Source organism: Phocoena sinus, chromosome 8, assembly GCF_008692025.1.
Source record: "Phocoena sinus isolate mPhoSin1 chromosome 8, mPhoSin1.pri, whole genome shotgun sequence".
NCBI classification, from domain to species: Eukaryota; Metazoa; Chordata; class Mammalia; order Artiodactyla; family Phocoenidae; genus Phocoena; species Phocoena sinus.
In genome coordinates this window covers 41,042,682-41,056,717 of record NC_045770.1, presented here as the reverse complement: position 1 = coordinate 41,056,717, position 14,036 = coordinate 41,042,682, and the positions used below count along the sequence as shown (strand labels likewise).

General features: G+C 43.8%; 1 protein-coding gene across 6 annotated transcripts in view; it reads left to right on the top strand.

Annotated features, from left to right (window-relative positions):
• The window catches only part of FAT3 (FAT atypical cadherin 3), a 708,211-nt gene that overhangs the window by 635,773 nt on the left and 58,402 nt on the right, over positions 1 to 14,036 (top strand). For all 6 annotated transcript variants that reach the window (XR_004351132.1, XR_004351131.1, XM_032640647.1 and 3 more), the window contains exons 15-16: positions 9,914 to 10,303; positions 12,841 to 13,055. Coding sequence is in view for 4 of the 6 variants with exons in the window: in XM_032640647.1 (XP_032496538.1) it covers positions 9,914 to 10,303; positions 12,841 to 13,055 (605 nt within the window). In the remaining 2 variants the exon portion in view is untranslated. The remainder of the gene's footprint in view (positions 1 to 9,913; positions 10,304 to 12,840; positions 13,056 to 14,036) is intronic.

Sequence of the window (14,036 nt, the reverse complement as noted above, 5' to 3'; positions counted from 1 at the left end):
CTGAGGGATCACAGAAGGCAATCTCAGCAATGGGGCCAGCTTTATCAGTGTGCAGCCTTTGCAACTGTACAGGGCCCCGTGTTTAGAAGGGCCCCTCCTTGGTTTAATGTTCTGTTGTGGCTGCACTGAACTTCTTCACTCTTTTTTGTAATTGAAGTATAGTTGATTTACAATATTATGTTAGTTTCAGGTGTGTACAGCAGTGACTCAGATATATACATATATATATGTATATGTATATACATATATATATATATTCTTTTCCATTACAGGTTATTACAAAATATTGAATATAGTTCCCTGTGCTATACAGTAGGTCCTTGTTGTTTATTTTATATATAGTAGTGTGTACCTGTTAATGCCTCCCCCTTTGGTAACCATAAGTTCGCTTTCTCTGTGAGTCTGTTTCTGTTTTGTAAATAAGTCATTTGTTAACATTTTTTAAACAAGTGTCCCTAGATTCCACATATATGCATTAATATAAGACATTTGTTTTTCTCTTTCTGACTTACTTCACTCTGTATGACAGACTCTAGGTCCATCCACGTCTCTACAAATGACCCAATTTCGTTCCTTTTAATTGCTGAGTAATCCAAAAAAGAGGGAATATATGTATACATATAGCTGATTCACTTTGCTGTACAGCAGAAACTAACACAACATTGTAAAACAGCCATACCCCAATAAAAAAAATAAATGAATTTATGAAGGATAAACAGAAACACACACACACACACACACACACACAAGGACCCCTGCATTTTTATGTTCTGTGAGAACTCACATCTTGTGGCCAGTCTTACCCAGCAGAGCCGGTGCCAGCCCAAATGACAAGTCCCCAAGAAGTTTCTGGCACAGTCAGGATCTCCCTTACTCTGTAGCTGGTGCTGCCTTCTGTCTTTTTTTTTTTTTTTTTTTTTGACTATTCAAAAAGAGTCAAAAGGGACTACTGAACCCCAGAGTTGGTATTTTGCATATGGGAATGTGTCAGGATTAGTTATCACCCAATGAAAAACTTTTAAAAGGCACTTAAAGCAGACATAATTAGAGAGTCTATTTAAAAGTCATTTCTGACTTCAGAAGTAATTGCAATTCCATGGAACTCCTCAGGGCAACTTTCTGCTTTATTTCCTATCATCTGAAGGCATATTTTAAAGACAGAAAAGAACGTTCAGTTTGAGCTCTTTCACTGCGATAGAATTTTATTTGCCTCCCACAGACAATGAGAGAAGAATTTGAGGCTAGCAACTTTCTTCTACTGCTTAAATAGTTTTAAGAATGTATCCCTTGAAATAACTTTATAATAAGAACTTTGACCCCCAAAAAGGTGATTTTCTAAGTAAAGTCAGTGCCTTTCTGAGCAAAAACTAAAATGAGGAATGGAAAGATCCAGAAAAAGAATCTTATAAAAATACCTTTTTCTACAATTATTTCAAGTAGTATGTATGTTGAGAAATAAACTGGCCTGGAAAATAACCTGGAAAATTTGACTACTCTCTAAAATTGAAACTAAAGAATTATTTTCTATGTACATGAGTTTTATAATAATTCTTTTACTTATTACAAACATGATCTGTGTCCACTGTGTAAAATCTGGAAGGACAGACAAAAAGAAAAAAACAGTCAATTCTAACCAATGTTACCATTTTGATAGAAGTCCCTTCCACCTTGTTCTTTACAAAAATGGGCTTCTAAACTAGATACTGTTTTGTAACCTGCCTTTTTCACTGGCTTGCAAACATATTTCTGTGTCACTATATACTCTTTTACACTTTTACATAATGATATATACAGTATTCTGTGATATGAATGTACTGTGCTCTATTCAGCCAGTCCTTATTCTTGGAAAATTGTGTAGTTACTAGTTTATTTCACAAATGAGAACATCTATTTAGCAATAGCTTTGTATATAATCTATGAATTTTTTTTGTTGTTGTTGGTTTTTTGTTTTGTTTTGTTTTTTGCGGGCCTCTCACTGCTGTGGCCTCTCCCGTTGTGGAGCACAGGCTCCGGACGCGCAGGCTCAGTGGCCATGGCTCACGGGCCCAGCCGCTCCGCGGCATGTGGGATCTTCCCAGACTGGGGCACGAACTCGTGTCGCCTGCATCGGCAGGCGGACTCTCAACCACTGCGCCACCAGGGAAGCCCTATGAATGTTTATGTACATTTTTAGTATTAAATATTTCTGACTTCTCCACTTCGCACTGTTCGGAGGCTCTTCAGTTCTTTGGCCCATGCATTTGCGGTGGGCATGTAACAGCAGTGTGCTCACCACCCCTACCTTCATCGTGTTAGCAGGCTCATCATACGCTTGCTGTGGTCCCCTGGCTGTTTCTTCTGCAGTTCAACGTTCATTCTCTCCTGTTGTGTGCCAGGCCCTGGTCTCAGAAGCAGGATACAAAGATAATAAGACACAGCCCCTTAGCAGGGGGTGCAAGTGGGGAGTATCAGATGGAGGCAGTCAAAAGGTACAAACTTCCCATTATAGTTATAAGATAAATAAGTACTAGGGATGTAAGGTACAACATGATAAGTATAATGGACACTGCTGTATGTGATGTATGAAAGTTGTTAAGAGAGCAAATCCTATGTGAGTTCTCATCACGAAGAAAAATTTTTTTTTTTTAATTTCGTATCTACCTGAGATGGTGGCTATTCCCAAACTTACTGTGGTAATCATTTCATGATATGTGTAAGTCACATCATTATGTACATGTTAAACTTATACAGGGCTATATGTCAATTATATCTCAATAAAACTGGGGGGAAAAGTAAAGTGGAAAGAAAAAAAAGACATGGTCCTTCTGCCTAAATGATACATTAATCAAGTGGGAGAAAGGATATAAATATAACTAATGAGAATGCAATAATGATGTTAAGGAAGCAAAGGGAAGGGAGCAACTGGGGAAGTTAAGGAAGCTATCCCAGAGGAGACCCTGCAAAGAATATGTAGGATTTTGACAAGTGAAGGCGGGGAAGAGGATGTTCTGAGTAGAAGGGAAAGCATGAGCAGAGGCCTGCAAGAGTAAATGTGAGTGTGTTTTCAGGAGTGACTGCAGTAGACCACCCAACAGGGAAGTGGGGCAGGAAGTGACCTGGAGAGTGTGGGCTGGGACCAGACTGGAAAGGACTGGAAAGCCATTCTCAATCGTTTTTACTTCTTGCTGTAAGAAGTGAGAAGTTGGTAACTATCTTGAGCAGGTGGGGCAGGACTGGACCCAGCGTTTTAGGAACTTAACTCTGGTTAAATTTAGCCACGAAAGGATGGAGTCCGAGTTTGCAATTAGGGGTCTCTTGCAACAGTGTAGGTGAGAGAAGGTGGAGCCTTGCCTGACTGTGAGTCCCGGCCACAGACATTCAAGAGGTCTCTCAGAGGTAGAATCAAAAGAACTCAACATTGAAGTTCAGGTAGGATTGGAAGACATGCAGGAAACCATAAACTATCTGATAGCTAAGATATTACTTTAATACATAGTTAATAGTTTACGTAATTCCTTGTCAGGTTGCTAAGCTCCTAGAATTAGGGAAGCATCTTTTGGGCTCCACTTCACCTCAGTATGGTGCCTGGAATAGTCAAACAAGTGGCACTTGACAAATCCTTATCAAATGGGAGGGTCATAGCCAGGGTCTCTGGTGAGAAAGACAGAACCCTTGTGCTTCTCAAAAGTACTATATTTTAAGGATAAGCCTATTGCAAAGGAGTGCAATGACATATTCAAGAACCAAAGCTTTGTTTAGCATTTTTCTTCAAAAGGTGATCCTTATAGCTTAAATAAGAATGTGACTTAATCACCATGCCTGGGTCCTAAAGACTGAAATCTAAATGTACTTGTGGGATTTCAAGCACTGATAAATAGACATTCATGAAGGTGGGAGAAAGTGTTGGTTCAAAACAACTTATTAGATTGCCTAGGTCATGGGATTGAGGGACTGACAGCCATGGGACATGAAGGAACTGTGAGGGACAATTGCAGTGCTCTGTATCTTAATGCGGATAGTGGTTCCACGGAGATGTACATTTCTCAGAACTTATGAGCTAGACACTTAAAATGTGTTCAGGTTATTGTACATAAATTATGACACCTCAGTATATCAATCAAGCTGATATGAAAGCACATGATTAGAACCAAAATTAAAAGTATTTCTAGAGTATGATTGTTGAGACTGTTTCAAATTATTTTTTCCCCAGATATCTATTCTGTATAAATTCAAGTCCCTTTAGAAAAGCCAGTTTACAGCAATTTAGTACAACCCCCATTTTCTGTGTGCTGCCTACAGGCCAGATCCTGTGCAGGCACTGGAGGATAGAGTGTGAAGGTCACAGACACGGCCCTGCCCTGACAGAGTCAAAGCAGCAGCCATCATGAGACCCCCTGAGTAAGAGCAGAGCTCTTGTAGGTTCCTTAAGCCCAGGGAGCTTGATCTCAGAAGGAGGGGAGAAAACATTTTTAAAGACCAGTTTAAAAAAGTCTCAGTGTCCTTGCTGTGTTGGCTGCTCTGGCCATTTGGTTTTGGTACTGATTCTAACAATCTCAAGTATCAATCTGAGCTCTTCTGACACTAGGTGAGATCCTTGGGGATGATCCTAGCAGTGGGCGTTATTTCTCACTGAGGTATAAAAGCCTTGCTGTAAACTATATGTGTGAACTCTCAACATGTAACTGAATGGTATGAAACTACTGTGTTAAGTTTTCATCCCATCCAGAAGAGTCCAATAGCTCATCATCACTGGGTTGAATGTGGACTTTTCCTTTGGTGACTCAGCCCATTTATGCCCAGGTCCAGCAACTTCATGGCCAGTTGGAGGAGAGGGTCAGCCCTTTGAAAATAAAAATGAAACCAACTCCATTAATTAACTTGCAAATGAATCACAGTGCTGGAAGATCATCTTACACTTCAATGGACTAGGTTCTATCATTTTAAAAATGAAGACACCTGAGACCCAACGAGGTTAAGCTACATGAGTATACTTGGGAAACCCATGGGCTAAAGCAAGATCTCCTGTCTTCCAAGACTGCACCACACTGCCTTCATTCCTAAGCATTTAAAACTTTGACTTTTCTGTACAGTCCATGCTCCCCAAACAGTCCCTCTTTTCATTTGGCCCAGTTGAGACGAACCTAGCCCCCATTTAGAAATCTTCCAAGGGAGGGAATATAGATGCCCAGGATTTCATAGCCTTCTCTCTGGGAATTTGTACATGCTATTTCTTTCCTCTCACCCCACTCCACAAAATGCCACTACCTGTTACTTCCTTTGAGCAAATCGGGATTTTAAGCATTCTCTGTTTACTTGATTTTAATCCTCTGAAGGCCTGCCTGCTCCATGTGCCACAGTTAACGCACAGAAACTTCACATGCAATGAAAATCATACTTCTCTTGGTAGTCTGGCATTTCAGCATCTTAAGAAGCTGAGTAGCTCCGTCCTCATTAAATTAAGTGCAAATTGGAGAAGAGAATTACGTACTTAAAAACACAGACACGAAATGATGGATTAATGTTATACCTTAACATAACACGTCGTGACATGCAGTGAGAGCATTAGACCGATTAGCAAGCAAGTCTTCTGCTCGGGTTCATCTTTTCTGCCCGGTACGTAGCGAAAAGCTGGTGATTTGAAGAATGGCATTTATCAAACGCCCTTGGATAGAAAGTTTCCACTTTAGTGACGGGACCTGCATTCATTTAACAAAGAGCCCCCATTGCCTGGTAATACAGCAAAAGACCCGAGTGCTCCAACAGAAGTATTGCCTGCACGTTGACATTTATGCAACTGACTTGATTTCTAGAAACCACTGATATCTGTTGCAATTGTGTTTAAATTGGAGTTTAGATACATTCCAAAAATATATCCTGCTCTTTTCTTCAGAACTACCAAATCACAAGAGATACCACTTAGCAGGTTTGTTGGTTTGGGTGCCCACCCTGCCCCAACCTTTTCTAGTCTTACTTTCATATAAGTCTGACTGGTTACAGAAAGGAGAGGTAAACCGTAAATCTCCCTGTTCCTCCTGGTGTGAATGCACAAGATACTGTCAGAAGCAAAATATACGGGGAGTGGGGGGAGTTTGGGTCCGCAACTTGTTGGGGATGGTTTTCTGCTGTGATAAAGCAGAAACTCCCTGTCCCTAAGCTTTAAAGGAACAGAACCTACCCAGAGGGGAGCCGTGGTCTTTGTGTGGCTGATCAATGTCAGCCTTGTAAATGCAGGGTTCCAACAACAGGGCTAGCTGGCTGAGCTGGAAGCTCTGAAAACACAGCTTCTCCTGCTTGGAGGTCTGAGCAGAGCCAAGAGCCTCTGAATAGGGCTGGGAGAGAAATCTGCAGACTGGGAACACAGGCAGTATTTTTAATTAGATTTCAGCTATCTGTCCCAGTGAAGGAAACACAGGCAGTCATGAAAAGCACCTTCCCTTTGGGCCTTGCTGCCACAGAGAGTGGCAGTGTGCAAACCCAGCCCCTACCTCTCCTAACTCAGCGGGTTGGAGCACCATGGCTTTCAGAACAGGGTCAGAAATGGCCTTCTTCCTACGTGACCTTCAAGCCTGAAGAGGAAGCTTATCCAGGAGCACATCTGAAGATAGGACTTTGTCGCTCCTGCTTACCTACATATGCTAGTGGCACCAGGGAAATCCCTCAGCCCTTGGTTTAAGCGTCAGTGAAGTGGGTGTTGCCAACAGATGTTCAGATGAAAGATCCTGCATGAACTTGCTGCCCCATCTTATTGTTGGTAAGAGAGCTCTTCCATATGCTGGGGCTGGGCGTCAAATCCAGGGAACATGTGTGATTTGAAAACCCATGTGGTGTATTTATGTCAATCACTGATGTGTTTCCATAAATGCATTTTTGTGCCTTTGAGAGGTGTTCTGACACTATCCCGCCAGATCAGAGGCAGCTCCAGGGCACACAGTCAGCTCCGACACCCAGGCAGGGTTATTGTTTTTCAGGTGCAAGCTTGATCACCTCCACGATCCTCTGTGTATTCACCCCAGGAATTTATGTTGAAAAGTTTAATCTTGCAGCCACCTGTAAAAGTAGCCAGAAAGCAGCTCTAAAACACCTGCTTTGGGGCCTTATTTCAAGGGACAGCAAGGAAAGAGCAAAGACTTCTTGTTTTTCATCCCAGCAACAATAAAATCAGAGGTTGATGTTTATATATCACAGGGTGGTTGTTTTGAAAGAGAAATAGAAGTAAATGATGAAACTTTGGAAAAAGTGGACTCTCTGGAATGGAACCATGAACAAACTCTCAATGTTGACCTTCTGGTTAAAGCCACGTAATGCAATTTCTGTCATTCCCTCCATGATTTATTGGTTTGCTTGGAATTTTGGCTTAAGGGAAACTACATTGAGGGAGTAAACTGTTTAACTCTTATTACTGCCAAAGGCCTGTCCCCGTGGTGAGATGGTGTAGTAGAAAATGACAGTGCGTAGGCCCTCCCTGTAAGAGCTTATATTCTAGGGGTCCATGATTCGCGAAAGACATTTTTAGGTAGTTGTCATAGCTAAAGTCACGACTAATGACTGTCTTCATTAACAGCGTTTAGTGAATTTGAGGTTTATAAACCATTTTGAATAGTGCTGAGCTCCTCGGATGAAAACAGTTAAATCAATCTTCAGAATCGGAAAGTTGGTCCAATCAATCATTCACTGATTTGTTGGTTGTTCATGAACGTTTCCTGGTTGGTAGGTTTTAGCTTTAGTATATATTAAGGTAAATGGTATTTTGGTAACTACGTGCATTTCTTTAAGTCATGGAACTGGAGACCGCCCTCTAACTAGATCCTCTCCCTCCTTTGATGGGGTGCTCTAGGCTTACTGGCCACTGTATTTCTTTTTTTCCTTTTATATTCCTTACGACCGCATCCATTCTTTTTTTTTTTTTTTTTTTTTTTTTTTTTTTTTTGTGCAGTACGCGGCCTCTCAGTGTTGTGGCCTCTCCCGTTGCAGAGCACAGGCTCCGGACGCGCAGGCTCAGCGGCCATGGCTCACGGGCCCAGCCGCTCCGTGGCATGTGGGATCTTCCCGGACCGGGGCATGAACCCGTGTCCTCTGCATCGGCAGGAGGACCCCCAACCACTGCGCCACCAGGGAAGCCCATGACCGCATCCATTCTTATGGCTCTGCTGGCTCTCTGAATGCTGAAAACCCTCAAAAATGTAACTCCAGTTTGGACCTCTCCTCTGATCTCCAGCCTCCTCTGCTAACTTCCTACTTGAATCTCCACTTAAATATAAAATGTCCATCTCACACTTAATCGATGCAAAACAGGGCCCGTGATCTTCGTCCAAATCCTGTAGTCTTCCCGCAGTCAGTCCTCTCCATGGCAACTGATGATAACTCCCTCTTTTCAGTCGCTCAGGCCCAAACCTAAGAGTCATTCTGGGATCTTCTCTTTCGTTCACATCCCACATCCTGCCAGCTCCACGGTGAGAAAGCGATCTATTCTCACCACCTCCAAGTTCAGAATACATTTAGGGCCCCTCACTTCTCACAGCCACGTGTTCAGAGTACATCTGGAACCCGACCACCTCTCACCCCTTCCAACACCACCATCCATTCCAGCTGCCCTTATTGCACACCTGTCTTCCTGCAGGAGACTGCCAGTGGGTCTCTGCTTCCTGTCTTGCTGTTCTGTTCATAACCAGCTGCCTGAGCCATCCTGTTAATATCTAATTCATATCGTGTGACTCCTCTCCTCAGAGCCCTCCAGCGCTTCCCAACTACCACCAACCACCACCCCTCTGGGTGATCTGCTCCCCAGTGCGTCACCACCCTGCTCTCATCGCCTGCATCTCTCTTCTTCACTCTGCTCACACTGGTCCTCTCCCCCGTGCTCCTCAGACACACGAGCTCGGCTCCCACCCCAGGCTTGTCTGGGTCCCTCTGCCTGCAGCGTTCTTCCTCAGATTTCTGCACTGCTCACTCCCTCCCTCCCTCCTTCGGGTCTTCACTCAAATACCAAACTTCCAACCACCTGTATTAAAAGGACCACCCTTCTCCCCAGCTCCCAAACTCCCTCTCTCCCCAGCACTCACGATTACCCCCCATTATGGTTTCATTCTTCTCCCTTTTTATTCCCAAACATACCATGTATTTTACTGATTCTTTGTTCTTGTTCATTTCTTATTTACTCTCACCAGAAAGTAAAAATTTCCCTCAGGGAATGTTTGTCTCTTGTCCATTATGAGAATCTCTAGTCTTTGGAATAGTGCCTGATAGAGTCTAGATAAAAATTTGTCGAGTTAATTAATTAATTTGCCTTTCTCTTTCTGTGGCACATCTTGACGCTTATACCTATTGGCATCTTAGAGTTTTTCTTAAGGATGCATGGTGTTCTTTAATATATTAAGAAGATCCAACTATTTCTTTTTTTATTAAGTTGCTGGATTGTTTATTAGGAGACGCATAGTGACCCTCAGGATAAGTTTCAGATGGAGGTTATAAAGATACGAAAAAATTGCTTGAGGGCTTGAATAATAATAGGTTATATGTTCTTCGCTGTTTTCAAAGCGTTTTTCATCTTACTTGTGGCCTAGGCAGGTAAGAAAGACTGTAACTTGTCCAAGCCACACGAGCCAGAAGAACTGAAGTCAGTTTCTCTAACATGATCAAGACAGTTGGTCAGTTATTTGAAAACATTGAAGGAAGGACTCATAACAGCGTGACACATGCATGCAAAACGTTTTGCTTTAGGTCCAGCTATTTCTTACCAATATTTTCCGTTTCTTTACCATTTGGTTCAGTTGTATATTTGTTATAAACTGAAGTCGTCGTAGGACCAAAGCCATTGGTTTCCATAGTTACCGTTTTTCTTTGTGTGGCCGTTAGACAGTCATCAAAGCCACAGTCTTCTAGTGTAGAGAGCGTCCGGCTGCGTCACTCTCCACTCACGCTCTCGCGTCTCCCACAGGCACCAACAGGAAGGTCGTGTACTCCCTGGCCGACTCGGCCGACGGGTTCTTCTCCATCGACAGCTCGTCTGGCATCATCATCCTGGAGCAGCCACTGGACCGAGAACAACAGTCCTCCTACAGCATCAGCGTGCAGGCCACCGACCAGAGCCCCGGCCAGGCCCTGTCCTCTCTGGCCACTGTCACCATCACCGTCCTGGACATTAACGACAACCCCCCCGTGTTTGAGAGGAGGGACTACCTGGTGACGGTGCCTGAGGACACCTCCCCTGGCACCCAAGTCCTTGTTGTTTTCGCCACCAGCAAAGATATAGGCACAAATGCCGAGATTACGTACCTCATCCGGTCTGGAAATGAGCAAGGGAAATTTAGGATCAACCCAAAGACAGGTGGGTAAACAGTAACCAACTTAGAACTAAGGCTTCACTATACCCTGGTTCTCCTCCTAACCCTCTAATCAACCGCCCTTCTTGGTGGAAACAAGTCTTCTCAGAGAAGGACCTGCATGCTGACCCCAGAGTGCCCTCTGACACTCTGTTCCAAGGATGCCCCCTGCTAAGTTTCAGCTCCTTGCTGTGGGCTCACTGGGCAAATACTTGGCCCCTAGGTTGGCACCAGGATTTTTCAGATTGACAGGCTCGGGAACAGTCATGTGGTTCAAGATGGGGAGATAGTATTTGCAGATGGAGCCTCAGGGTCTGTTTGTTTCTCTCTCTTTTCTGTTTGCTTGTTTTTGTTACTTGGGTCCTATATTTCTGTGTTGGAACAGCTCCTGGGGATTAGCCTCCAGTTGGCACTGTCCACACTCAGGTTGCCACTCTCTGGTCACCTACCAAGGCAGACGTTAATGAGTGATCTGCACGGTGACCTTCAGGCCTTCTAAACCCAGCACCCGGCTGGCTGGAATGGGCATTGTATTTGATTCCTACTCACTGCTCCCATAGTCAGAACACTGCCATTTCTCACCACGCCCTTTTCAAACTCTGCAGGAAGGTGTGGCATCTCCTGGGGAAGAGATGTCTAGAAAGAAACCAAGAGAACAAAGAGAACCCTAGGGCTTTCTCTTCCTCGGGCAGTTAATAACTATTAGGGCTGTTTTGAGTAAGTGAAGAGGATAATTCAGAAAAAAGTTTGGCTATTCTTTGAAAAGTAAACATACTCACCCTTGCGTTTTCAAAGAGTGTTTATATTAATATTTTCAAAGCTCTTTTGTGGATATTCTTATTTGTTTACCTGTCCCCCTATGAATAAGCAAGGCAACCCATTTCACAGATGAGAAAGGTGAGTCCCTCATACCTTCTGGCCACTGGACATAATGCCGTCATCACTCAAGGAATATGTACTTGTTGAGCAAGAGGACAAAGGAGGTCTGTTTTATGTTGGTTAATCCAAGACATATGAGCAAGAAACTATCGCAATTAGCAACGTTCATGTAACATGGCAGATACACCAGATTCCTATTAAGTCGTTAGTTATTTCTCCCATTTTCTGTATGAGCAAATCGGCTTCAGAGAGGTTAATTTTTCCAATGTGAGTAAGTTGTGGGTGGTGCAGGGATCCAGGATTTGAAGTCAGATCTCCCTGACTCTGGAATACATGCTCTAACCTCTATATAGCACTGCTATGCCATGGGGGTGCAAAAATTGCAGGACACGTAGTCCCTGCCTTAGTATAGGAGGGTGGAAACGTTAATGGAAGGATTGCAGCAGCAGCTTCTCCCAGTAGTAACCCTGTTTATTAAGTGCATTACTTCAAATTAAAATGTATGGGGATTTTCCTCACTTAAATATGTGTTAGCCTTAGCATGTCTAGTTATGGCCATTGTATATGAATACCATGGGGAAATGGTTGAGTACTGTTTAAATCTGGCTCTGGATAACGAGGCTGGGATGCAAAATAAAGCGCTAGGGGTGGTAATTGCTAAGAAAACATAATTATGGAGAGAAAGAGGCTCTTGCTTTAGGTACAACTTCTATTTCTCACCTTAAGTAGAAGGGCAGGCTTAGCTCCCTGAGAAGCTGCCTGTCTGGAAAGAGAACAGATGTGATGTACTCACCTTGGTCCTAGTGACTGTTTTCCAGGTGGGAGAGAGAGGTAAATGCCCTCGAGCACTGCTCTGCAGACGGTACAATGACCAGCTACCAAGTGCAGGAGGCAGGACTGGGTCGCCCACCAGAGAGGGCTAGGATGGGAGGGAAAGAACACTCAAGGAGCCCCTCGCGGAGGTGCCCCCACCTAGCTGCTTTCACCTGTTCTCCTTGCTTAATTTAAGTAGCTCTGTTATTAGCTCTGCTCTGTAGTTGTAGACACCAAACTCACACTTGCTATTTGGCAACAGATTCCCAAGTGTTTCCTTTTCCGTCACGTCACTATATCCTGAACTTTCTGAGGTCTTTGTCCTCTTTGTGCCACAAAAGTTTCAGAAAAGCGGCTTATGAGTAGGGGAGGCACCTTAGTGGTTAATTCAGTTTAAGAGTTAGGTTAAGTCTGCAAGTGTGTACTTACTGATGAGGGACGGGGTCATACAATCACGTCCACGCATCTTAGCACATTCTCAGTCTGCCTGGGTCCACCTGAGGAATCCTGGGGAGATGCTCATAGGGGATGCTTGCTCCAGTCCCTCCTCCCAAATTGCCTGAGAGTGAATAATGCCAGAGATTTTCAGGCTGCCTGAGGGAAGTTCAGAAGCTATTGCGGAAACATGCGAAGACCTGATTTCTTCAGCATTGTGTCTGATGGATAGCAATGTTTTAACTGACAGCATTAATCAGACTCTGGGTTGCTTTCAGCTGGGTATTAAGTAAACAAATTCCTGAATATCTCAAACTCTTGGCTGGAAATGATGTTACAAATATTACCATGATCGTGGGACTGCTGACCAGAGTTTTTCCTAATCAAATCTAAAGCGCCCCATTTTCCTTCAAAGGGAGTATCTCTGTGTCTGAGGTCCTGGACTTTGAACTATGCAGAAAGTTTTACCTGGTGGTGGAAGCGAAAGACGGGGGCACCCCCACCCTCAGTGCCATGGCCACTGTCAACATCAACCTCACAGATGTGAATGACAACCCTCCCAAGTTCAGCCAAGATGTCTACAGTGCTGTCATAAGTGAAGACGCCTTGGTCGGGGACTCTGTCATTTTGGTAGGTGCCAGGGGCGTGGTCCAGACACCTGGGACTAATAATCCTCAAGAGAGTGAAAAAGTGAGCAGAGTCTATCTTGGATTCTCTTCGCACTTTCTCTTTTCAGCATCCTTTGGTCCCCAAGAACTTTAGTCAGACACCAGCCTTTCAACTACTCCTTCTCCACGTTCTGTTAGAAAGGGTCTGATAAAGTTCATTTATATCAAGGTGTAAGTGATCACTCATCACTTTCCTCCCAGGGGTGTATTCTTTTGAGAAACAAAACAGACCATGGAATGAATTTCTAATGATAGCTCCTACTAGTTTGTGACCTCGGATGACAAGTTAGTAGATGGCTAAGGACAGAATAAAAAATCCTCCCCACCCCCCCAAATACACACACACACACACACACACACACACACACACACACACACACACACACACATACAGAAGGGCAGCTACAAATGGGATCAAGCTTAAGACTGACTGGTTACTCTTAAAGGAGCTCTTTCTGGAAGGAATTTTTTCTATACCAGTAAGAGCAAGCTGTGTATTAGGAGGACACAGGTTCTCTTAGACATAGAAATTACATTTGGGAACAGTGAGTCAGTCCCATCCTCAGCGCCCTCATTATCCCTAGGTGGGAGAGGTCCCTTCCACCCAGCCTCATATCTGGCTCCTGTAGCACCAGGTATTCATCCTTTACACATCCAAGGTAGACTTCCCAGGCCGTTTCTCCTGGGGCCTGAAACGATTACAAGACTATTTCCATACATATAAATCCCAACATCACCAATGTGGAGCAGCAGACAGTGGGGCTGTGTGTTTGCCACGTGGGAAAGGGAATTTTCTTGGACTTCCTTAACATGGGAATGCATACATTTAGATAAATACCTGACTCAGTGGCAGAGACCACTGTTTTGCCGAATTGGGAAAGAATCACCGAAGTATCCCTATCAGTTAGTGTTGGGTCTATCCTTACTGGCTCAAGGCCGGAGG